At 34.8% G+C, this 26265-nt stretch overlaps 1 protein-coding gene across 4 annotated transcripts in view; it reads left to right on the forward strand.

Moving 5' to 3' along the window:
* HMCN1 (hemicentin 1) overlaps positions 1 to 26265 on the forward strand; it is a 457926-nt gene that overhangs the window by 152864 nt on the left and 278797 nt on the right. For all 4 annotated transcript variants that reach the window (XM_038542311.1, XM_038542313.1, XM_038542312.1 and 1 more), the window contains exons 5-6: positions 19593 to 19764; positions 21729 to 21835. In XM_038542311.1, coding sequence (XP_038398239.1) covers positions 19593 to 19764; positions 21729 to 21835 — 279 coding nt within the window. The remainder of the gene's footprint in view (positions 1 to 19592; positions 19765 to 21728; positions 21836 to 26265) is intronic.

A 26265-nucleotide genomic window follows, 5' to 3' on the forward strand; every position in this document is an offset into this window, starting at 1 on the left:
CTCATGGGAGACCAAATAGAGGAAACTGCCAAAGGCATGATACCTCAGAATCAGAGCTTTTTAACGTTATCATTTCACATAATGGTCATTCTGCAGTGAACAGCATTTGTTGTTTTAAAGGATTCAATAATACTGATTTGGGGGAGACAAATGAAAATTACTATATATAAAGTGGTAAAATAGGCTAGTTACAAATAACAGAAAACCTAAAACCTTAAAATGTTATAAAGTTGAGCATTAATGATTAAGAAGTATATTATACTAATATATATTTAGAAATGGTTTATAATAATCAATGGAAAAATACTGTCCTTCAGCGAGTTTTTATTTTGTATTTTGTCTGGTAGTCATTCTTGTTTGAAACGAGAACTGTGAAAAACGAGGAATTCTAGGGGAACAAAAGTTATTAAAGGAGTTATAAATTCAGTATGTTAGAGAAGATTATTCATTATTCTTAAGAGTGAAGATAGGTTCCTAACTGACTTTATAAAGATAATATATAGAAAAGGACAACAAATTCATACAAGGAAGAACAAGGGACATCTGGATGGCTCAGTGGTTGACGTCTGCCTTCAGCTCAGAGAATGATCTTGGGTCCTGGGATCGGGCTCCCTGTGGGGAGTCTGCTTCTCCCTCTCCCTATGTCTTTGCCTCTCCCTCTCTCTTTCTCTCTGTGTTTAATGAATAAATAAAATCTTTTTAAAAAAGGAAGAACAAGAATTACTATAGTTTGCTTACATAACTACATACAGTTATAAGGATCATGATCATATAATTTTTGAAAATCATCTAACAACATTTACCAATATCTCTATTGAGTTATAGATATGATTGAAACAGAAAACTGGGTAATCTGATGCCATCATTTTCTGAAATTATTATAGTCCATAGATAAATAGTAAGTCCTTCATTGTTAGCTATGTTAAAAACTACCTTGTTTTTTAAGATTTTATTTATTTATTCATGAGAGACACAGAGAGAGAGAGAGAGAGAGAGAGAGAGAGAGAGAGACGCAGAGACACAGGCAGAGAGAGAGAAGCAGGCCCCATGCAGGGAGCCTTATGTGGCACTCAATCCCGGGACTCCAGGATCACGCCCTGGGCTGAAGGCAGGTGCTAAACCACTGAGCCACCCAGGGATTCCACAGAAAACTACCTTTCTACTTTTAAGTTGTGACCAAAGTTTTTTTTTTTTTTTTTTTCCTAAACTATCAGCATGATTGTACTACATGTCACTGCATTAAAGGATTATGTTCCTATATTCAGTCCTCTAAATTAGGTCTCTTAAGATATAGGTTTCTAAATTGTTATTAAGATTTAGAAACACAAGCATATGTCTATAACTAGATGGATCAGAAGATTTTGAATGCAGAACACATTATCCCCTTTAATTATATGTACTCTAAGTACAGGAAGGGCAAGAGCAAGTCTTTCACCCTGCAATCCATTAAACTTCTAAGAAAAAATGGATTCTAGTTGTCTCTTTCACTCTGCCAGCAATACTGTGCTTTTCATACTTTTCCTATCATTATGGTTCAAGAGAATTATTCTATGTCATGCATCCAGTACCAAATTTAATTCAAAAATAGTCTCTTTGCAGTTGTGTAGTCATTCAAGAAAGGATTTACCAGTTGGAAATCTTTTTTTTTTTTTCCAGCTCTGAGGTAGAATTTAGTGATTCATCAATTGCATATAACACCCAGTGCTCATTATATCAAGTGCCCTCCTTTGTGCCCATCACCCAAATACTCCATCCTCCCTATCCACCTCCCCTCCACCAACCTTGTTTCCTGTAGTTAAGAGCCTCTTACAGTTTGCCTCTCTCTCTTTTTTTTATCTTATTTATTCATCTTATTATTTGCACAAAATATATTTATAGATCAGACAGATTTCCAATCTTAAGTCACATGTTTCATGAAAAAGAAAAGCATGCAGTTTCTTTTTAGGTAGTGTTCACTGTAACATCAAATTTGGTTCTACATATGGAATGCATCATTAAGTTACACTATGGAAATTTTTATTTAATGCACTTTGTAATGTCAGCACTCTAGCCCAAGTCTTCATCACCTCACACCTGTATTACTGCAATAATTTCTTCTCTCTCTACTTGTAGTTTCTCCAGTCCAGTCCAGTAAGATAAACTTCCTCAAACATCACTGCAATCACTTCTGGCTCATGTTCTAAAACCCAAATTTTGCTGCCAGTTGAATGGTATCCAAATTGTTTTCATTGGAATCCCAAACCCTCCATAATCTGGTCTCACCTTGCCATCCAAATATGTCTCCAGATATTTCTTAATATCCTATTGCCTGCTCTAATTAGGCTATCTCCCTTCTGCCTCCACACAGTATGGAGTACTTTGCTGCCTCTGCACTTCTACTTCTAAAGCTTCTTTAACTTGAAATAACTTGACTTTCCAGCTTGTAATTTCTTTCCTTTCCTTTCCACCGTTCAAGGACCCTCTTCTATCCCACCTAATATGTAAATCCTTCCTGGAGTATACCTGCCCTGTGGATGCTTTCCTGGTCTGACTGTCTACAGTACTTACCATCTGTTTTGGCATATTTCTCATCCATTATAAGAGGTACTTAAAAAAAAAGTTAATATATTTTAAATGGAATTTATTTTGCAATCAGTAGCATGTCAAAGATTGATCAGAAGTGTTTTTTCCTTTCTAATTAGCACACAAAATAATAGTGCATCTTATAATTTATGGTGTCTTAAGAGCTGAAAGAAAATCAGTGTATATATCATTACTTATTCTTTTTGAATGGTTTCCTTTGTGTCTGGAATGTTGCCCAGCATTATTATAAATTTTGCTAGATGGAAATCTTTTACGTATTTCTTTCCATTTTACATCTTTTGAATATTTTATAATTCCAGGTGTATATTGGGCTTCTTGAATTTAATTAGTGAAATTTTATTTCAATTAAGGTATACTTAATAAATAAAATGAATATGCTTGGTTAGGTAAGTGCTTTTATGATAATTATTAATTTTTCTTTTAATTTAAATTTTTCATTGAAGTATTATATACATTCAGAAAAGTGCACATAAGCATGTATTTGCACAAACTCAATACACCCTGAGTAACCGACACCTAGATTGAGAAACAAAACATTACCAGGCCCCAAGAAACCCTTTTTCAACCCACCTTCCAGTTACAAGTGTTATTCTTATCCTGTCCTCAGAAAGCATAGACTAGTTTGGGAAATTTTGTCCTTTGTATAAATGCAGTTAAACAATGTATGCACATTAGTATCTAGCTTCTTTTGTTCACAAGTGTATTTTTGAGATTCTCCCACATTGATGCTGTAGTAGATCACTTCTTCTCATTCGTATATTGAATCCTGTTTTATGAATATACCACAATCTGTTTATGCCTTCCATTGTTGATACATTGTTGGATAATTTCCAGTTTTGATCTAACCTACAGTAGTGCTTCTCTGAACATTCTAGGATGTATCATTTGTTGTACACATGTATTAATTTCTCTTGGTTAAATATCTAGGAGTGAGAGTGCTGGGTTGCAGTATATAAATCCACCTTCCTTAGATGCCACCTATTTTCCAAAGTTGATTCAGTTTACATCCAACAATGATATATATGAAAGCACTTGGTGTTTTCTGTCTTTTTCATTTTAGCTATTCTAGTGGATGTGTATGGTATCATTGTTATTTTTTTTGTACTGATAAAATGCTTCCAGCAAAATCTTTGGATTTTCCTTCAGAAGTATTATTGAATATAAGCATGTTAGGCTGAAATATAAGGATTTACACGAAAATAATCACTGCAGCTATAAACATTCCTCATTTTGGATATTTACCTATCATTGAATGTCTGTAACATCATTTGGGGAAGTTTCTGGTGATATATTTCTGGTGATATTTAACTATAATCATCTTTGTCTTTTTGGAAATTTCTTGACTATTTCATTTAGTCTCCAGAATTATGTTTGGTTCTCCTAACTTCTGAGTCAAGAATTAGTTATTCTAATTCTTGGGCATTGCGATCAACTTAATTAACATTTTGTTGATTTCCTCTTTAATTAATATGTTTGTTTGTTTACAATGTGTCTGATTCATACCAACATTATTTATTAGGTATATAAAGTTAGAAATAAAATGTTTGAGCTCCACTGGTGCTATAACTGTTATTTATTATTACTATATATTACAAGTGAAAGTCGTGGTTGAGTTCTGTGCATTAAAGTTCTAATGAATTAATACTTCTCATTGATTTTTCATCTGTTCCAAGGTATTTTATATGCTTAAAGTGTTAGATAATTAGCCTGTAATTCCATTTCTCTGCCCTATGAGTGCTGAGAGAAATACTGTGGACATTTTTCTTGCCAATATTCTTTCCTATTCATGTTCAGGCCAAGACATTTGGTTTCTTACTGAATCATAAAGCTATATTTTTTAATTGCTCTAAAATCAAAGATGCTGACTTCTGTATATTTAACTCCAGAGGTTTGTACAGATTGTGTGGCTAGTTACCATAAAAATTAATTATGACTTAGGAAAGAGAAAGGTGTACTCCCTCTATCACAATGTTCCATTTATAAACCTAGACCTTAGAAAATAACCAAAGAATCAATGCAATAGTTTTATGAAACCATGATGAATTTCCAAGTATTTTTTTGTGGTATGGAAACTCAGTGTTGAGTTCAAACTCAGTGTTGAGTCCATGATGGATGCATGTTAAGAGGCTCTTACTTCATGAGCACATGTAATACATTTCTTATGTTGGCACTGAGTAACGAATATTTACTTGAGATTTGTGTCTTTCCCTGGGAGGCTGGACACTGATTAGTTTATTATCTATAAATTGCTGCATTTAGTTTATCTCCTAACTCCCAACTTATAGTCTCATTTAATAATAAAAAACAGTCTGCTTCAGGACATGGTCTAATTTCTTTTGTATTTTCAGATGTCTATTAGATAGAGAAGTATATAATAAGTTCTCATAACATGTACTGAAATAAGTGTGTAAAACTATACGTGGAGTATAATCCTAATTATGTAATTAATAAATAAGTCTATGTGTAAGTGCATGCACATACACAAATATGGAAAGATATCAAAATATTGAGTGATTATTTGCAGGCAGTACAACAGTGGGTGTTATTTGTTTTCTCCTTGTATGATTGTTTTCCAATAGCATATGTTACTGTTAATGATAAGAAAAAGTTTCATTATGAAACTTGAAAACAAGAATGTAATATAAAATTATTTATGTTAGATACAGAAACAGCACAATTTTTAGAACTGATCCTTCAAAACTTTTGGCCAAATTGAATTTCAGTGTTATGCAATTGATAGAGAAACCAGGTTTCTTCTAATTGTTTCAATACATAAATCAGTTTAATAGTCATGAACAGAACAGTTTTATAGTCATTCTGTTCTAGTGAAGGAATCCAAAACTAATTAGTTTACCTACTCTGAATTGATAGGTACACTAAAATTTAAGAGTTTTTTTTCTCATTCTTTATAGAAAGTAGTCATTTATAATTGGTATAATATTGTGTCTTTATAGTAAATTTTAGATACATTTTCATGTGGTTTTAGTTTTCCTTTTTCTTCTTGCTAGTTGAAGTATTTGCCTTTTGATGTGATGGCTCTTAAGCCATACTTTCCTTTCAAATTTCTGATCATAATTAAACAGCATCATCATGCTTGTTTCTCAAGCCAGAAATCTGAATCATTCCAAACCTTCCTTTTTCATGTCTCACATTTAATTGCCACCTAAGTAATGTTGAATCTAAGCTATCCCTGGCGTCTATTTCTTCTTCTTCCTTCCTACTATCTATTGGTTCTTTATTGTTTTTTGACTAGCCTAGTTTAACTGCCACATTGCTGATCTCTCTGCTTCCATTCTTCCCTGACCCTCCCAATTCATCTTCCATATTCTTCCAGTATGATCCATCTTGTATATAAGCTTAATTGGGATACTCTATTTCTAACTTCCTTCTGCGATTTCCATAGGTCTTTAGAGTAAGGTCTAACATCTAGCATGGCGTGTAAGAACTTCTAAGTCCTTCTCCCCTTTATTTCTTACCACTTTGTATGCACACCAGCCACTATACACTTCTGTACCTCTCAGATATGCCGTGTCGTATCTTACCTCCATGCCTTCGAACTTGTTATTCCTTCTGTCCCCAGTGCTCTCCCTCTGCTTGTTCATTTGACTCCTGTTCATCCTTCAAGACCCATCTCAAGAGGATGGCCACTTTTCCAGACAAAGCCGGAGTTAATCTTCTGCGCAATCATACCTGATATACACTTTTATTACTTTGCCTCTTAGAGTCCTATCATTGTTTATTTACATGTTTATTTTCTCCACTAGACTATGAATCCCCCCCCACACACACCAAGAGTATATTCATTTATAGTCATTCATTCTTTACCACTGGTGATTTCCTATACCATGAGATTGTGCTTCTGTTTTCTTTTTATTTTTTTTTATTTTTATTTTTTTTATGATAGAGAGAGAGAGAGAGAGGCAGAGACATAGGCAGAGGGAGAAGCAGGCTCCATGCACCGGGACCCCGACATGGGATTCGATCCTGGGTCTCCAGGATCACGCCCCGGGCCAAAGGCAGGCGCCAAACCACTGCGCCACCCAGGGATCCCTGTGCTTCTGTTTTCTGCCTGGCTTTTAAAAGATAAGGTCCTCATTTTGGTTTTTAACTCATTTCCTCTCCTCCAGGGTATATGCATTCACTTTTCCTTTTTATAGGTGTTGAAGATTGCAGGACAATACTCATTCACCCACCCTGCCTACTCCTCAATTAATTCTGTAAAATGGGAAAAACACACAGTTGTTCAATAAGGATCGTAATGATATTGTTCATGGGAAAAATGAATGGGAAATGAGAAAAATGCCTTCTGCCCTTGTTTCATATTTACCCCACACCCAGTCACAGACCCATGTTGACTGGTCTTCAAGCAGCAAACAATCTGACATTGATAGTAAGTGGGCAGGGACATAATTAAAGTGTCCTTCAAAGAATGAGAGTGGAGGCAATTAAAGTGTCCTTCAAAGAATGAGAGTGGAGGCAAGATTGCAGTGAAGGTAACGGAACTTAAATCCAAGGATCTTTGTTTTGTGTGAACCCCTTCCAAGGCTCTGGGAAATGAACTGTAATGTGTTCAGAGTTAAAAAGATGTGGGGAACCAAGTTGGAAAAGTAAGATATATAAACTGTGGTTGGTTGGTTAAGATTATTGTATCCTTTACTCTGACTTCCCCTTTGACACGTGTGCCCTTATTTCCAGAGATCTTGATTATTTTTTTTAGATCAGTAGCTCTAGCAATACTACAAACACCAAGTGTGTCAGTGTATGACGTTGAAAGTTTTAAAGCATCTCAGATAAGAACTTTAAAATGCTTTTTGCTAAATAGTATCAGAGAAAAGATTGAATTATCATTCTATTCTCTCTATAGAAAATATTACACATTTTTTTGTTATGGGAATAGACATTCAAAGAAAATCAGTCAAAAATGCGGGGAAAAAGTATCATAGATTCTTGTTAATTAACAAGAACAAAATTGTTATTAATTTCTAGATTTGTCAGGTTTTAATAGTTTGAAATGTATGTCTTATTTTTTATTTCAGATAACTATTTTTGTTCTAACTTTTATAGTTGTGACTTTGTATTTGTTTTCCTTAAGTAGGGCCCCCAAACTGAATAAGTTTTAGGCCAAATTTGGGTCTGTCCCTATATAGGAGGTTTTGGGGGAAACATCAATGTTCTTTGCTGAGGCATCTTTCCATTTCTTCTCAGTCAGAAACCCAGAACTGTCCCCCGACCCCTGCTCAAAAAGATGCATTTATTAAGAGTGAAACAGAGGATATGTTACACTAGTTCATGATAGCAAATGCCAAATACATATGTTCTCTAGTTGCTTAAACTCTAGCCTTGTTAAACTACCATAGGAAGTTCGCATACTCTTTCACCTTGTGTATCTAGTATAGAACTATGACTTGGGAGAATGCCTGTATTTAAATGTTTATTGACTTAATATAAAATCCCTTTTCAGGCCATAAATCAGTTTTATTCTTTCTTCAGTTGTTAATATACTATGATAATAAGGTTTAAAATAAACAGAGATAGTATTCAGTCCAAAGACCCTCATAGCCTATGGGTTGGATGCTTTTTCTTTATCCATTTCTCTCCCATTATTTCCTCCTCCCACAGTGTTCTCCTCCTGTCTCTATTTCACCTTTACTTTGAAATATTCTTTTTCAGATGAGTTACCTGTTGGTATCCTGATGGGTCTTTCTCTGACTTAATCCATTGCTTTCATTTACTTCCCAAATTTGATTCTTGCTTTACTTTTCTATTTTACCCTTAGGACCTCCTAAGATTTGTACAGTTGTTTCCAACTACCATCTCTGGAGTGATGATTTAGTCGTAGGAGCTAATAAAGTTTTACTGTAATTTAAAAGGGAGACTGAAGATGTTTGGCAAGTGCTGAATATTCACCTATATTATTGCTAATGTTACCATTAAAATTCAGGCTGTCATATAAATTGAAGGGTCCTTGCTAAAGATTAGAGGGAATCTGGAAAGAGTTAGTGTTACTGAGGTTTTTGTGCATGGTGCCAGATTTTAAAAGCTGTATAATGCTGAAGTTTTACCATGTCTATAAAGCATTCCCCAATAATTTTAGCCCATATTGATGGCTCTTCTTCCTGACTGCCTAAAGCACACATTGTTACTAGCATTTATGCCTTGTGGAACCTTTGAATAATTGGACCTTTAAAATCCTCTAGTTTATCTCCTCGTTGAATGTACTTAAAGCTCTACTTTCTGACATTTGAATGTATACTTTGTAAAGCTTTGTTTTTGAGTGTGTTATTAATTCTTAGGAGGGTTTTTGGGAATGTGGAAACTGTGATGAGATCTTGAGAACGTTACTGTAAAATCAACACATAATTAGAGCAGAGATATACAAAAGGCCTCTTTTAGTCATGTATAGCCTGGGACCAATGAAGCTTGCCTATCACTTGACTAAATGTTAAAATATCTAAATAATGTAGAAATCAGGATGGGTGCAAGTCAACACACAGCATAGAGATAGTTAAGTCATTAAGGGAAATGTTTGCAGTACCCACCAAAATTCTGTCTAAAAGTGAGGGATCTTCAGCCAGCTGAACTGGGGTCTATTTGGTCCAATATGGTTATGATTAGGGAAGAAAAGAATTGTAGTCTATAGGGTGTAAGATTTTCTCCTCTCGTTGAAAAGAGCATTGGTATTGTGCTAAGCCCTATACTAAGAACTTAACAAATTTTACTTCATTGAATGTTTTCCATAACCTCTAAATATTTACATTTTTTAGTGTGTAACTCATTGCCAGTAAGTATAAGATTCCAAAAAAGGCAAAGATCCTGAATCTCATGCTGTTAACTACTCTAGGATTATAATGTAGGGAGGAATTCTTTAGGTGCCCATCACCCTTCATATTCCTACCTTTGAGGTAATCTTAGATTTCAAATGACTCAGGGAAGAAAGAGGGAAGGGAAGTGAGGAAGGGGAAGAAGAAGAAGGGAAGGAAGAAGAGAAGAAAGTAGGAAAGGAGAAGGGGAGAGAGGAAAACAAGTAAGTTAGATTTTGGGCTTCTAAGGGCCTAGGTCCTAGCAATTTAGAAGTGATTTAATAGATTTCAAGCATAATTTTGACTCTATGCAATTTTCAAATTATGCCCTGGTTTAAAATGACATCCTCTGCACATGCTTAAAATGCAAATCCACTGTGCTGTCATGTGCTTGTTGAGTTTGGAAAAAAATAGGGGAAGTGATTTAGATGTATTGAACACTTAATATTTGGCTGATTAGTATCACAGTGCCAATGCTCTTTTCAATGAGATGGGAAAATCTTACAGCCTATAGACTACAATTCTTTTCTTCCCTAATCATAACCATATTGGACCAAATAGACCCTAGCTCAGCTGGCTGAAGATCCCTCATTTCTAGACAGAACTTTGGTGGGCACTGCTTCATATAGCCAAGAGTGAAACCACAACTAGTCTATATATATAGACATACATTCATATATGTATGTATATACAGATACAAATGTATGTCTATATACAAAGACATGTATTTATGTACTTATGTATTTTTATAATTTCTTTTCCTTTAATAACAAGGAAGAGTTTTATGAAATAATTGAATTCATTGAGACTTTTCCATTCTAAAATAGATAGGTATTTAGTAGAGGAAGAAGAATGAAACGAACAAGCCAAAAAACCCAGGCAAACATAAAAGGATTCAATGGAAGACATGATTGAAAAAAACTCAGTCTTTTTTTTACAGCTTTATTGGGCATAAGTGAGAAATAAAACTGTAGGATATTTTAAGTGTACATTGTGATGGCATGATATACATAAACATCGTGAAAAGACATCCAGTAACTCACACATTTATCTTTTAAAAATTATCATTTGGTAAGAACATATTTAAGTTTTAGTCTTTTAGTGAATTTTAATTATGCAATACAGTGTTATCAGCATGGTATCATTCATATGTAGTATCTGAAAAAAAAAAAAAAAGAGTCACATTCTTAGAGAAGTAGAGAGTAGAAGAATGGTTGCCAGCGCTGGAGAGTGTGGGAAATAGGGAGAGGTTGATAAATGGATACACACTTTGAGCTATAAGATGAGTAAGGTCTGTGGATCTAATGTATAAAAGTCAATCTTTTATATTATTATTATTTTAAAGTGTATTTTCTGGCAAACTGAATTTCCTCAGTCATTTGTGACACATTGAAGTTGTGACATGTATGAATTTTATGAAGATAAATTAATGAAATATACTTTGACACTTTAAAATAGCCAGCAGGAATGATTTTACCCTTCAAGAATGTCTGAAGTGTGCTTTTATTTTTTCAGCTGTTGCACATTAGAGAACGTCCATCCTGTTGAAGGTGTGGTAAATTTACACAGATTTTAGGTATTCATAGTTGAAAGTTGAGGGTCACTTTTATCATCAGTCCTCTGTAGTATACTCACTGAACCCAAATTTCTGAGTGCTGTTCCCATTTTGAACCGTACCCCCAACCCATATTAATCTGTATGACTTAGGTAAAATTTCCATTCCACCAGAAAGTCATTAAAAACAAAATCAACCTTGTAACATCGATCATTTCTTATTTTGCACTTTTAGCACTAGCATTGTATAGACCTGTCCTATGAATCACCAATCACATTTGTTTGTGAGCACTTACTACTAGAAAAGCTGACTGTCCAATTTTCCAAATTAAGTAAGTCTTAGGCACACACAAAGTAATACAAATGGATATTATCAGCAGAGGACCTTCTCAGAAGATCTCCAAGTGTGACATTTCTGTGGTGAATTTGCTAAAATTTGTAAACTGTGAAATCGGGGGTTTGCAACACTCTGTGAGTGGACCCATCCTCAGGAAGAGACTCGTATTAACCAAGCTTGTAGCAGTGTTGTGTAAAATCAGAATGCCAACTCATTCATCTATGATGAGAAACCTAATTGCCGTAAGTCTAGAACACTTGTATTGACATGGCTAGTGCTTTCACTCCCTGTAGGCATGTATCCAAAGGGGGAAGATTGTCATCTGAAGGTTTCCTGGAATCAGAACAAGGGGAAACTTATTCCAAGGCTCTATTCCAAGCCATTATGTATGGATATCTAAGTTTCTTATCACAGGATGATGTATTTCCTCCTTTGTGTAAGTTCTTGGTGGGAAGGAGCTGCAAGGGAAATGTCATGGCTTTAAATTCCATGATATCTCCTACCTAGATCTTTCAACTGAACTCCAGTTCTATATATCCAACCACCTCCTTTGTACTTCCACCTGGATGTCTAATAAATAGGTGTCTTAAATTTAGCATGCCAAAGCTGAGAGCCTCCATCTCATGCTCATTGCACTGCCCCATTAAATCAACTCTCTCTTCAGTCTTCTCAGTCTCAGTTTAGGCAACAGAGATGTATCATCATCACAGCCCCATGTCCAGTCCTCCGGAAACTGGACTGACTTCAGTAAACATCCAAAACTGGTCACTTCTCATTGCTCCACTGCTGCAACCCTGGTGTGGGTCACCCTGGGTCATCTCCCACCCAGATTACTGCCATGTTCATATCTGATCTCCTCGCTTCTGTCCTTGCACCCCCTAGAGTCTAATTTCAACACAGAGACTAGAGAGATCTTTTTAACACATGTCCTATCATATAACTCTTAAGCTATCAAGGCTTAGTTCAAATCTGCTTTCTAAACACAGGAATATGCAGGCTCACAGTACTACATACTTACTCTTGAAATGTAAGTGAATAGCATAGTTTACATGACCACATACCAGTTATATAATTGGGAATTCTCTGAATTAGTGTTTATGTAGAGTACAACATTTCTTAAAGGGAAAGTAATAAAATGTGCTATTTTGAAGCTTACGTGTATTTTTAATATTCAATAAGACAATTGGTTAGATTTCAGACCAACAAAGATTTTTTTTTCAAGGGGGAATCTTTGCCATTGTTTACTATGACATGGAGATATTTTAAAAAATAGACCTACTTTTAGTAAATTTTATTATTGTTTTCCCACAGACAGTGCACTTCTTTATTGCCTTCATCATCCAGGGTGGACTGTTGACAATGCTAGCTTTTAGTGTACTCTTGGCTTGGGCTCTACCCCAGATGTAACTGAGAATCATTAAAAATTTTTTAGTAGAAAAGTGCATCACAGTTTAGGACAATACACTGAGCATTTGTATTCTCATCTTGCTTATTTATTACTAGAAAGTAAGAGCTAGTTAATTTGTTTTTAATGTCTATCCCATTGCTCCAACTAGATTTTCATGTTTTATAAGGCAAGAAATGTGTTTCTATTCCTTCGGTATTCTTTATAATATCCTGTACTATCCTTGAGCATCGCTCAATAACTACTTCATGACTCTAAGAATATTCTGAATTATGGGCTCCATGCTATGCTGCAGAGTAGAAATGAACTTGGACCTGGGGGGGAAAGGCTCTCCTGGTTATCCAGAGGATCATCTCTCTTTTAGCCAGAGGAGGGTTGAATGAAGCCTGCCTCTGCTACTATAGAGGGTCTACCACAAAAAGGTTGTCTTGGAAATGTAGCAAGTTTTTCTCACATCAAGTAGAATATAGATTTAAAGACTTCAATATTTTTATATAATTTAATTTTTTGATAATTTGTTGTCCAATAGTGATAAAAATATACAGCTGATCCGATCACTGTTTTACCTGCCACTCTCATTAAAAAAATCTGCATTGATTTTTGTTTTTCAATAGCTTTATTTCTGATTTATTCTTGAAAACTGCCATTTTTTCTTTATTATACCTCAGAAAATGTACAAGATTACTGGGATCAAAAGGCCAGCCTTGCTTCTTTCTAGTTGTGTGACTTACAAATTGGATCTGTGCCTCAGTTTTGTTTTGTTTTGTTTTTTTTCCATCTATAAAATGGAGATAATCAATCATACCTGTGTCTAAGAGTAGTTAGAGTTTTTGCATTTGGCAACAGAATAGAGAGCCCAGAAATAAACACACACACACGCGCGCGCGCACACACACACACACACACATATATATATATATATATATAGAGAGAGAGAGAGAGAGAGACCATTAATTTATGTTAAAGGAGCCAAGAATATGTAATGGGGAATAGACAAGCTCTTCAATAAATGATAAGGGAAACCTGGACAGTCACCATGTAACAGAATGAAACTAGACCACTATCTTATACCATACACAGAAACCAATTCAAAATGGAACAAAAACTTTTATGTGAGACATGAGAGCATAAGGCCCCTAGAAGAAAATAGCTAGTGAGCTCCTTGACATTGGCCTTGGTGATGATTTTTTTAATTTGTCACCAAAAGCAAAAAATAAATTGCTTGGACTGCATCAAACTAAAAGGCTTCTGCGCAGCAAAGGAAATCATCAGCAAAATGAAAAGGCAACCTATGGAATGAGAGAAGATAGTTGTAAATCATATATCTGATAAGGAGTTAATGTCCAAAATATATAAATAACTCATGCAATTCAATAAAAAAACCCAACTTACTAAAAAGATGGTCACAGGCTCTGAATAGACATTTTTCCAAAGAAGACATATAGATGGTCAACAGGTATATAAAAAGCTGTTTAACATCATTAATCATCAGGGAGGTGCAAATCAAAATCATTATGAGATACTACTTCACACCTGTTAGAATGGTTCTTACCAAAAAGACAAGAAACAACAAATGTTGGGGAAGATGTAGAAAAAAGGGAACCATTGTGCACAATTAGGGGAAGTGTAAATTGGTGCAACCCCTATGGAAATTAGTATGGAGGTTCCTCAAAAAAATGAAAAATGTAACTATCATGTGATCTATCGATTATACTTCTGAGTTTTTATCCAAAGAAAATGAAAATGATTACTTGAAAAGATATATGCACCTCCATGTTCATTGTGATATTATTTGCAATAGCCACGACATGGAAGCAATCTGAGTTTTCACTGACAGATGAATTAATAGAGAAGATGTGGTATATATGTACATGGGAATATTATTCAGCCAGAAAAAGAAGGAAATCTTGCCATTTGATGGACCTTGAGGGCCATACATATTTCATTATCTAAGTGATATAAGTCAGACAAAAGAAGGCAAATACTGCATGATCTCACTTATGAGAAATCTAAATCAAAAACAAAAACCTAATTCATAGGTGCAGAGAACAGATTGGTGGTTGCCAGATGTGGAGGGTGGTAGAGGGGTGAGAGAAATGGGTGAAAGAGGTCAAAAGGTACAAACTTTTAGTTATAAAATAAGTAAGTCTTGGGAATGTAATGTACAGTATAGTAGCTACAGTTAATACTGTAGTGTATATTTGAGAGTTCCTAAAACAGTACATCTTAAAAGTTCTCATCAAAAGAGAAAAAATTGTAACTGTATGATGATGGATAGTAACTAGACTTACTGTGATTATTTTGCAATGTATACAAATAATGAATGAAACTAATATAACATTATATGTCAATTATATTTTAGTACAGAAACAAAAAATGTTCTTCCAAACAGCTAAACAAAACTCTTTAGATTTTGTTCTGGAAGGCTATGCAAAGCGATTTTACTTCCATTTCTGCTTAATACATTATACATAACAATGTATCCTTGTTTTGCAGTTTTTTTTTTTTTTAAGATTTTATTCATTTATTTATTTGAGAGAGAGAGAGAGATAGGAGAGAGAGCACAAGCAGTGGGGAAGGGAAGGCAGAGGGAGAAGCAGGGTCCCCACTGAACAGGGAGCCCCACGTGGGGCTCGATCCCAGGACCCTGGGATTATGATCGGAACCCAAGGCAGAGCCTTAACTGACTGAGCCATCCAGGTACCACTGGTTTTGTGCTTTGAAGCAATACTTATATCTCATTCCAGAGTGGAATAGACATATGAACTTCCTTTTAAGCATTGATCATTATATATATTTAAATACTTAAACTAATTGAGTATCTTCAGGAACACAGGGACTTATATAAAACATAATTACTGAGCTAGAATCAGTCTGGTTAGCTGTTTAAAAGGCACAGGATTTTTTTCAAATATAAATTTCAGCATCTGTAAAATAAAGGAGCTATATTAGATGGTCTCAAAGGCCCTTTGAGATATAAACTGCGACAAATCATTAGAGAAACATTTTTGCATTAAAATTTTTAAGATATAATTAATGGTTCCCTCATGGTTTGAAACAGTTTTTTTTTTTTTATGTTAGTAAAAATGCATCAATCCAAAGATTCTCACATTCTAGTTCTGTTCCATTTGTCATTAAAACAGAAGATAATTTCCAATCTCAGGAGAACATTTCTCATGGTTAGACAATTAAAGATTTTTTTCTTATATGTGACAACATAAGAGGCCAGAAATCTCACTGATGGTGATTCTATAGTTTGCAGTGATCCACTTTTACTCATATGCTGGTAAAATTATATTTTCTAACAAAATGAATTGCATCTGTTTTTAATTTGATTTTTTCTTATAAGAGGTTAAAAAAGTGGCTTTTCAGAAGTCTGTACTGTATCTTTCACAAGTAATATTATGATACATAGTAATCCCTTTGTGAAAGCCTCATAAATGTTGATAAATTGGAAATGGTATTGAGTAAACCCAAAAGTGCTTATATTTCATACCACTTGAACACACTTGCCTTATGAAAATGCAGCTAAATTAGACAGTCTTCCATTTTTATAAGAATGCCTAAGACTTAGTGATTTCTATGCATACCTAATAGACAACAGATAGGTTTCCAGTGATACATCCTAATGCCTCTGCATTGAGTTTGAAAGAGAGATGCATTTGAGGAGCCACCCAGAGATATACCATACATTTAAGAAGAATGTGTAAAAAATTTCTCCATTTATTTTGCATTTCACTGTTAAACTTGAACTACTATGCACTTCTTTTTTTCTAATTCTTTTTCTCCTTTTCAGTTGATAATTAGTCATAGCCATATTATATATTTTGCCATTCAAACAAATGTTCTGTTGATTTATCCATTTTTACTTGTCCTCTTCCCTTTTTCATCTCTACGCTAGACATGATTCTCATGGTTTTTTATTATCAGTCAAATTTATCAATTGCTTTCTTAGGCAGTACACCAATCTTTTTCATTTTCTTGAGTTAGGCAGCCATGTTCTATGTATAAGAAATAAAAATGTCAACACTCTAATTATTAAAATGTGTTTTATTTGTGGTTAGTGTTCACAAGTCTGATTTCTGTAGCCACATGGACAGATTTGATCATATGATCCATACATTTCTATTCAAGCATGAACACCAAGAACCCATTTTTTAAATTTGACATCTGCTGCTTTAGACAATTATGTTGATGTATGCTACATTTCTTTTTTTAATTTTTATTTATTTATGATAGTCATACAGAGAGAGAGATTGGCAGAGACATAGGCAGAGGGAGAAGCAGCCTCCATGCACTGGGAGCCCAATGTGGGATTTGATCCCGGGTCTCGAGGATCGTGCCCTGGGCCAAAGGCAGGCGCCAAACCGCTGCGCCACCCAGGGATCCCGTATGCTACATTTCATATGTAAAATTTCAGTGCCTTATAAGGTTAACATTTGAATAAATGTAATATTTTATTTTTAGAGGTAATTAATTGTAACAAATTTGATTTTTCTATTCAATTTATAAGGTTTTTTGTTTTTGTTGGTTTTTTTTTTGTAAAATACCACTTTCACTGTATGAGTCCTCTGCTTAGAGCCTTTCAGTAATTTTTCACTGGATTGTTTAGGATAAAATCCAAATATCATATCCTAACTTGGTGACAATTCATAGTCTACCCTTGACACAAACTCCCAGCCTCATCTGCTTCTCTTTCTTCTGAACACTTAACTGTAGCCACTGGGCTTTATTCATGTTTCCAACATATTTGGAATACTTGTCTTCATGTATTTTTTCAGGTCCTCTCTTCTTAGAATGACTTTGCCTCTCTTTTTTTCATTTACAGAAATATTATTTGACTTTCATGAACGAAGTTTTTTCACTTGGCCTATGAAGCCATTGCTGAAATATTCCTTTAGGGGAATAGAAGGGAATTGAAATATAGTGGGAAGGAAACATATGAATATGTACTATTTGGCAACATATGACAGGCACTTTACATACGTTATTTCAACAAGGGATCTCTGTTTCATGAATTACCATATTATTTTATTTAAGAAGGCATCATCATTATCATCATTATGACCAACTTCATGAACATTGGTGCATATCCCACTTTTATCATGTATAGAGCATGCCCCTTGGCATTGGGTATACAAAGATGAAAGAGATGTGTTTGGTTCTTGACCCTAAAGAAAAGACAGGAAGATTTATTAAAAATTAATAATATATAAAATATGCAAAAAACTTAGTGAATACTAGTTCAGAGAGGAAGAGTATTACTAAATATTGACTAAATTCTTGCTCAGTAACTGGAAAAGTACCTCGAACCATAAAAATTTGTTTTATGAATGAATGTAATTGCCTTACCATTATTACTGATATGAAAATTTGTGTTAGCCACTTTCCTCTTCCTGAGGACAAACATCAAGGGATAGTTTTTATGGTGAGTGAAGTTATTACACAGTATTTGGTTTTTTGATTAACTGACTTGTGACTACCACTGTTGTAATTTTAAAAATGTTTTTGTTTTATTTAATTTTTAAAAAGATTTTATTTATTCATGAGAGACAGAGAGAGAGAGAGAGAGAGAGAAACAGAGACACAGGCAGAGGGAGAAGCAGACTCCGCAGGGAGCCTGACATGGGACTCGATCCCAGGTCTCCAGGTTCATGCCCTGGGTTGAAGGCGGCGCTAAACCGCTGAGCCACTGGGCCTGCCCTGGTTTTGTTTATTTTAGATAGTTAGGCTGTAGGTTAGTATTCAGCTCTGTTTAGTGTTTTATGAATAATTATAAGGGAAATTACTCATAATAGGATATAATCTTGAAAGATGTATGAACCAGAGAAAGATCAGAGGTAAATTAAAGATTATCATGATTTAGAATTATTGTAGTAAGTTCAACTAATCAGTACATGTCTAGACATGCACTGTTTGTTTAATGAGAAATGAAATTTGCTGTCGCAGAACACTTCTGAAAACTAGAAGTCTTCCTTGCTCACTGTGAGGCATTAACATGTTTTTATAACCCATTTCTTAATTTTTCCCAAAGACTAGTTTTCAAAATACACTATGTAAGTTGGTTCTAGGGGCACCTGGGTTGCTCAGTGGTTGTGCATCTGCCTTTAGCTCAGGTCATGATCCTGGGGTCCTGAGATCGAGTTTCACATTGGGCTACCTGTGGGAAGCCTGTTTCTCCCTCTGCCTATGCCTCTGCCTCTCTCTCCATGTTTCTCACAAATAAATAAAATCTTTAAAAAAATGATTCTAATCTGAATTTTTTTATGTTTTAAAAATACAGTGTTTTTTTTCCATTGTTTTTGGTACTTGTTTATTTTATCATAAAAATGAATATTTTGTTGGCATTGCAATTATTTTTTAATATTTAATATACTACAATATATACTATAATATTCTGCATGTAATTACAGTATACTATATTCTAATAATTCGTAGACCCAATATATTGAAATTGGATTAGATAATTTGCTAATTATCTTTTTAAAAATTGAATCTTGAAGGAAGTCCAGAAAGAATAGAAAGTAAAGAGACCTCGCAATAATGGCAATATCATGTTTTTTTTTAATAGGTTCTTATCATTTCTCTTGAAAAATATAAAAGTGTCCGTAATATCTCTGCATATTTCACTTAACTGGCTTTTGGATACCATAATCTCATTTTGAATATATTATTCCAGGTAGAAAACATGAAATATGAGAATGGGTTCAAGTAGTGTTTTATTCTTATTCTACTACAGTTACAGGATGTAGGAAAAGGTTTCTCTTCACTATGATGGAAATAAACCTCACATCAGTACGCAAGTGCCTGGTTCATGTGATTAACCAAATTGAATTACTACATCTGGAAGTTGTGTATGTATAAAACTATAAATGTTTCTGATGTCACTCACACTTCTTCTTTTCTCTTATAGGTGTTAAAATGGGTAGAGGAGGCAGTGCAGTCCTCTAAAGTTCACCTCTTATCAACAGATCATTTGGGACAAGCTGTAAACACTTGGAAAATTCCTTTTGATCCCAGCCTTAAAGAGGTTACTGTGTCTCTGAGTGGCCCTTCTCCAGGGATTGAAATTCGCAATCCTTTAGGTGAGATGTATCAAACATCATATAATAAAATACAAAAACCATGAAAAGTGAAAGTTATTTGTACACTTATTTATGTGAAGTTAATGCTAACTTTATGAATAAATTTGGTAAATTTAAAAATAATTAGGAAAGATGTTTAAAAAGATAAGACTTAGTCATAAGTATTATTGAATTAACATGAGATTCAAAAAACTGAAATTCCTAATAATTTAAACAGACCAGATTTAGTAACTTAATTGTAGCTATACTACTCAAAAGAAAAAAATGTTTATTTTGAGCCTGAAATTATATTTTCCTAATTTATGTATGAGTAAATATTTCACAGTAACATAGTCTGTAAAATTCAGTATTTTATGTTATTTTTAGTGAATCACATGAAAAATCTCCTTTTAGAACAACTGCCTGATTTTTTAACCATATCATCTTCTTGGTAAGATTTAATTTTACAGAGGACAGGTAAAGATCACATTCATATTCTTATTAGAATAATGTTTTAATTTACTTTGCTTCCTCAATTATGTTATAGATCTATGAATTGGCATGAATGATTCCATTCCTAATTGAATATGATAATAAGACTTACATTGAAAAGTAATATAGTAAAGACAAACTTAATATTCCCTAGTATTTGCATTTAGAAATCTTCTTACCTATTGACGTTTGCAAAATATTATTATTTCCATTGTGGCTTTAGTGTGTTACTTTTTTAAAAGCTATTTATGAGGATTTATAAATAGAAGGAGAGTTGCTAGCTTTCTTATTTATTTAGTTTGAATCTTAGAATATAGCTAATCCCTAAAAGAATACAGTATAGGAAATTGTCCTCAAAGGCCACATTCATACTATCAGTCAAATTGAAATTTACAAAACAAGCAAAACCTATTTTTCAAGACTCCTACAGGTTTAGCTGAATTAATGTGTTTGTTCACTGAGATAGCATTCCATTCTAGTATCCATGCTACCCAGGAAAAATTTATAGTTTTTACTACATGGATAATTAAAAATACCCATATCCATTGCATGAGGTTTCTATCACTTTAAAAAGTCATCGACATCGATATTTTAAAGGTTATTTTCAATGATTATAAAACTTTTGATGCAAACATAGGATTCTTATGATTTTTTTTAAAGATTTTATTTTATTATTTATTCATGAGAGACACAGAGAGAGAGGCAGAGATACAGACAGAGGGAGAAGCAGGCTCCATGCAGGGAGCCCGATGTGGGACTTGATCCCAGGTCTCTAGGATCATGCCCTGGGCCAAAGGCGGCACTAAACCACTGAGCCACCAGGGCTGCCCTAAGTGATTTGTTTTTTAATTGCAGAAGTAATCCATTGGACTGCCAAGAGTGAAGTGAATAACTAAACTATGGCTTGCTTCCAAATTTGTTTTTCTTCTTCTCTAGGTCCCAACTATTAGATAGTTCAGATAAATCTCAGAGCAGTAGAAGATGGCATCATGCTACTTCATTCCACTGCCTCCTTTAAATCTGACAATGAAAACCTTCTCCTCTGCTTCATGGAAACCAGCTTATCATTTTGTGCTTCACGCACAAATATGCCCAAGGCTCTCATGTTAGTAATACCTTGAGTGATCTCCAAAAAGACATTTATTCTGGTTTACTGTTCTTGCCATCTGTTAAATCTAAATGTCTCTAATGACTGCACATAACTTCTCAGTAGCCATAATAATCATTATCTAGTTTGGCTTTGGAAATATGATTATAGACTGCCAATTGCTATTCTTAATTGTAGACCAAATCTGCATAGCAAATGGGAATCTGATACTTCAATTCCAATGTCCGGAAACCATAAAATTAAACATATTTTAGATATAAATAAAGTAAATGTTTTGAGCTACAGGCACAAGTGTCCTTCAGGTAATTTATACTGGAAATGTATACAGCTAATACACATAGCTGAAATAAAGATTGTGCTTGTTACCTTTATGTCTGTCTTTTAGGGAGGCTGATAAAAAAGGGATTTGGCCTGAATGAGCTATTAAATATCCATAACTCTGCCAAGGTAGTGAACGTTAAAGAGCCAGAGGCTGGAATGTGGACAGTGAAGGTATGATTGTTTTACAGAGCCTGTGTACTTTATTTTGATGTTGGCGTTGTTTTAGAAAGTATATAAAATAATTTATTTATATCTTCTCTCGCAATCATGAAGAATGCTTTTACCAAAAAGCAGTATATATAGCACATTTGTAAAGATGTCTTGATCACATGAATTTGCTAGTATTAAGTTTTGATGACCATGAAAGGCATTGAGGTCACCACAGAATACATTTAAATTTCTCAGATAGCTTCCCAATAATGAAACCTGTAGATTGATTTTTATTTTCCACCTCCTGGTTCCAAAACAGTCAGAAATGGGTCCAGTAGAGAATAATAGTTAGGATCATAGGCTCTAGTATGAGGTCACCTGGGTTGGACTCTCAACACTGCCACTTGAAAGTCATTATTTCCTTAAGGCTGTAAGTTCTCTGTGCCATGGGTTCCTCCTCATAATGTAGAATAATATCCCTTTACTTCATAGAATTGTGCTGAGAATAAAATTAAGATGACACAAATGAAATGCTTAGCATAGTTCCTGAGACAAAGTAAGCACTCAAGTTCTGTTGGCTATTGTTATTTGCTGGATCTACATTCACTGCTTATTTTAATACAAAATGGTATTTGGATCCTAAAATTACATTAAGTAGTATGTTCATTCTGAGCATTGTGTTATGTATGGTAGCATGAATGAGAGAACATACAGCCAGACTTCAGGATACCATAAATTGAACTCCAGTTCTGCTGCAAATTATATATGTGACCCACTGTAGTGGATGTTCTGAATGACTTGCCCGTATTTCTCAGGCTTTTCTGTGTACTCTGGCCCACTTCCAACTCCCGTATCTGCATTACTGTGCCTAAGAGGGTTTTTTTTTTTCCAGAACAGAAGAAGGCTGTTCTGCTAGAGAATGAAACCCCTCAAGAGCAGCTTTCAGCCTCTGTAGGAGGAATAAGCTTCAGTTGACAACATAGGAGCAGGATTAAAAGCACACACTTTAGGGACTGCTTTCTTTTTCCTGTATCACTTCCCCTCTCTTCCTATTAGCATCCTTTGTGTCTCCCAAATAAACACCTTGCTCTAGAATCCTTCTGGGATAACTCAAATGAAGGGACCCCTTGCATCATTCGCTCTTGCTGTCTCAGCCTCTCTGCATTAAAAAAAAAAATGAGATTCATGGGCTCATGATTGAAATGGTAGTAGAGCTGCTGTGAAGGTGCATGGAGGTGTTTATACCATAGACACTTGCAGCGCCATTTTGAATGCCAGTTTTTGTTTGCTTTTTTCTTTTCAAAAGAATACCCATGTTAAGTTTCCCAGCTTAAAGAATGAAAGTTTCCATTGTAACTCCATTCAAGCCCTAGAATATCAGTTCTTTATTCTCAGAACGCTCAGCCTTGTAGGAAAAGTAGACACTGTTAATATGGATTTTTTTTTTGTAGGTGGATAATACTGGATAAGGGTACAGGTGAAAAGACAATGTGCAACATAATGGTCCCATCTGCCTGTTTTCTTCACCCACTTCCCTTCACATACTAGTTGCTGAATATTTACTGAGTGCAGTAGATTGATAATAAAATAATGAAGAGTTTTACTCCTGTATTTTAAATAAATACGGCCAAATTTGATACTTTAGCTATCTCAGCCAATATATGACTAATGTTGAGTCTGACTTTCTGTGACCACAGTAGGAAGGAGTATAGGAGATTCTGAGTCTCATCTTTCCTCAAATACTTTAAGCATGACCTAAGCCAGCAATGTCTTGAGCTAGCAGTGTCTCGAGCTAGCAAGTTCACTGAGGCAATTTGTTCTTGCTTTCTGAATAAGACATTAAGTTATTGTTTGTGAAATATGTACAAGTGACGACATTTCTTTTGTATTATTGGCAACTTACTGCAGAGTATTTGAACCAATTCTACAGGTGATTTGGATAGATACAAGTGGTATTTCCTCTGGTAAAACTTTTGCCTAGAAGAAAAGGAATATTGCATGGGTGTTCCTTTATCTCGTGCCTAACCCACCTACTCCTTCAGTCATCCATTCAATAAATATTTATGAAATTTTTGCCTTTGGCCATGTACCCTGATACTAATGGGCACTAAGCACCTTTTAATTGATAATTAAGAACAGAGAAGCACTGAAGATTACTCTGTGAGTAAGGAGGGTGAGGATAAGGGGATGAGGTGATGGGGACTCTGTTTAGACAAGTCTCTAAGCTCAGTCTCCTATAATTAAGAAAACAATAAAAAAGCAACAGTATCTATTACCATATTATCTTAAATTTCTATCTAGTTCTCACCCAAAAAGCCTCTGGTTCTGATGTTATACCGTTTAAAGTACAATTAGTGGCAGCCAAACAAAGGATACACATTACAGTGCATTTTAAAGATAGTAAACTTACTTTGCTCCTATAAGAAATACCAAAATAATGTGGCAGGTTGATGCAAAGGAAATGGAGCTGAACCTACTGACATAAATATCACTGCTGACTTTGGACCTCCCTTATGGATGGCTAATGAGTGATAATGTTTCACATGTGTACTTTCTGCAGAAGAGAAGTGTCTGAGATTAGATAGTATATTTCTAGTGCTATCTCCCATGTACTCTGCTGTCTGGAAAATATCTGCTCTATCAGCAGAATTAATAACGGCTTTTTGAATGTTTCACATAGCAGTTTTTATACCAAGTATGGAGAACAGTCTATTATTTGACCTTAGCATGGTATTCAAAGCCATTCCTTCTAGCTCTTGTCCAGCACTTGCCTTTACATTCTAGTCAAATATAATTTTATACTGTCCCTCACCCCATTTCCTACCACATTCTCTTGCCCCATGTTTTCTCTTAAGTTGTTCCTTCTCCTAGAATGCCCTTCCTTTCTATCTGACTTGTAAGTTCCATGGCAAATGACAACACTTTCATCAAGACTTTTCTGATTTTATCCATCTAAAATGCTCTCTTTTGGGATCCCGGGGTGGCACAGCGGTTTAGCGCCTGCCTTTGGCCCAGGGCGCGATCCTGGAGACCCGGGATCGAGTCCCACGTCGGGCTCCCGGTGCATGGAGCCTGCTTCTCCCTCTGCCTATGTCTCTGCCTCTCTCTCTCTCTCTCTCTGTGACTATCATAAATAAATAAAAATTTTAAAAAAATTAAAAAAAATAAAATGCTCTCTTTTCCCTATGGCTTTCTACTGCAATTTTTCTGCACCTCCGTTTTTGATGACTTTCCCCCCTTAGATTTTTTTTAAAAGATTTATTTATTTATTTATTTGAGAGAGAAAGAGGAAGAGAGAGAGAGAGAGAGAGAGAGCAGGAACAGGGGGAAGGCTAGAGGGAGAGAATCTCAAGTAGACTCCAGGCCAAGCATGGAACCCAAATGGATGTTTGACCCCATAACTCGTAAGATCATGATCTGAGTGGAAATGATTTGTCGGACGCTTAACCAACTGAGCCACTCATGTATCCTAAGATTTTTTTCCCCTTATATTTATTTCTGTACAAATTTTCTCTTTCTATGTTACTCTAGACCATGTTTTATCACTGGTGTATTCCTCAATACCTGTGAATGAACTGTATAAATATTCATGAATAAAAATTAATTCATTGGTTCTGATAGTATCCAAGGAAGCAGGCAGAGGAGATGAATTAGTTAGCCTATAGTTGATATGTTGGCATGGAACATTTTAATTTATCTGTGATTTAAAATGCCATAAGAGTGGTAGTTTCTTTTCTTCCATGGTTTTCCTCTAAAACATTGGTAATTTTCTGTAACTTATTAGGACACTCTTACCAAGCAGAGATAATGAATCAACTCATCTGTATAGTTCATATAAATGACCTGAATGTTTTAGGCTGCTTCTGATGCAGATAAAAACATGTTAAAAAGAGGTAAGTAAGAAGAATGTAAAGTTTTATTAAAAACAAAGGATAAGGTTGTTTTGTGTACCTAAATTTCCATTGTAGAGAAACTACAAATTCTGAATCTTATTTCTGAGCAATACAAATTTTCCATTCAGGCAGTTATATATATATAGAATATTTGAACATAACCATAGAAACTCTCAGGGCAAATTTTGTCCTCTGTTCCTTAAGGGAACTTCCTACAAAGACATTAAATAATTGTCAGCACCCTTTGGGTTTTTACATGGCGCAAACTATTTCTATTAGTCTAGGATTATCAGTGTGACCATATTATCTGACACATCCCCTGGGGCATGTTTCCATTAAGTAAGTTTGGATAAACTGTCCTTAGATAATCTTCCAAGTAGAGAAAGGAGTGTATGCAACCACATGATCATATTAAGATTCTGAAACTAATAGAAAATATTTTGGTTTTAGGTAGCTATGCTGGTTGCCAGAGACTACTAATGGATTGCTTAAGATAAGAATATTTTAGAAATCATACTCAAGTGGCATAAGCTTAATAGGAATCATAATTAAATAAAC

Source organism: Canis lupus, chromosome 7 (assembly GCF_011100685.1).
Source record: "Canis lupus familiaris isolate Mischka breed German Shepherd chromosome 7, alternate assembly UU_Cfam_GSD_1.0, whole genome shotgun sequence".
NCBI classification, from domain to species: domain Eukaryota; kingdom Metazoa; phylum Chordata; class Mammalia; order Carnivora; family Canidae; genus Canis; species Canis lupus.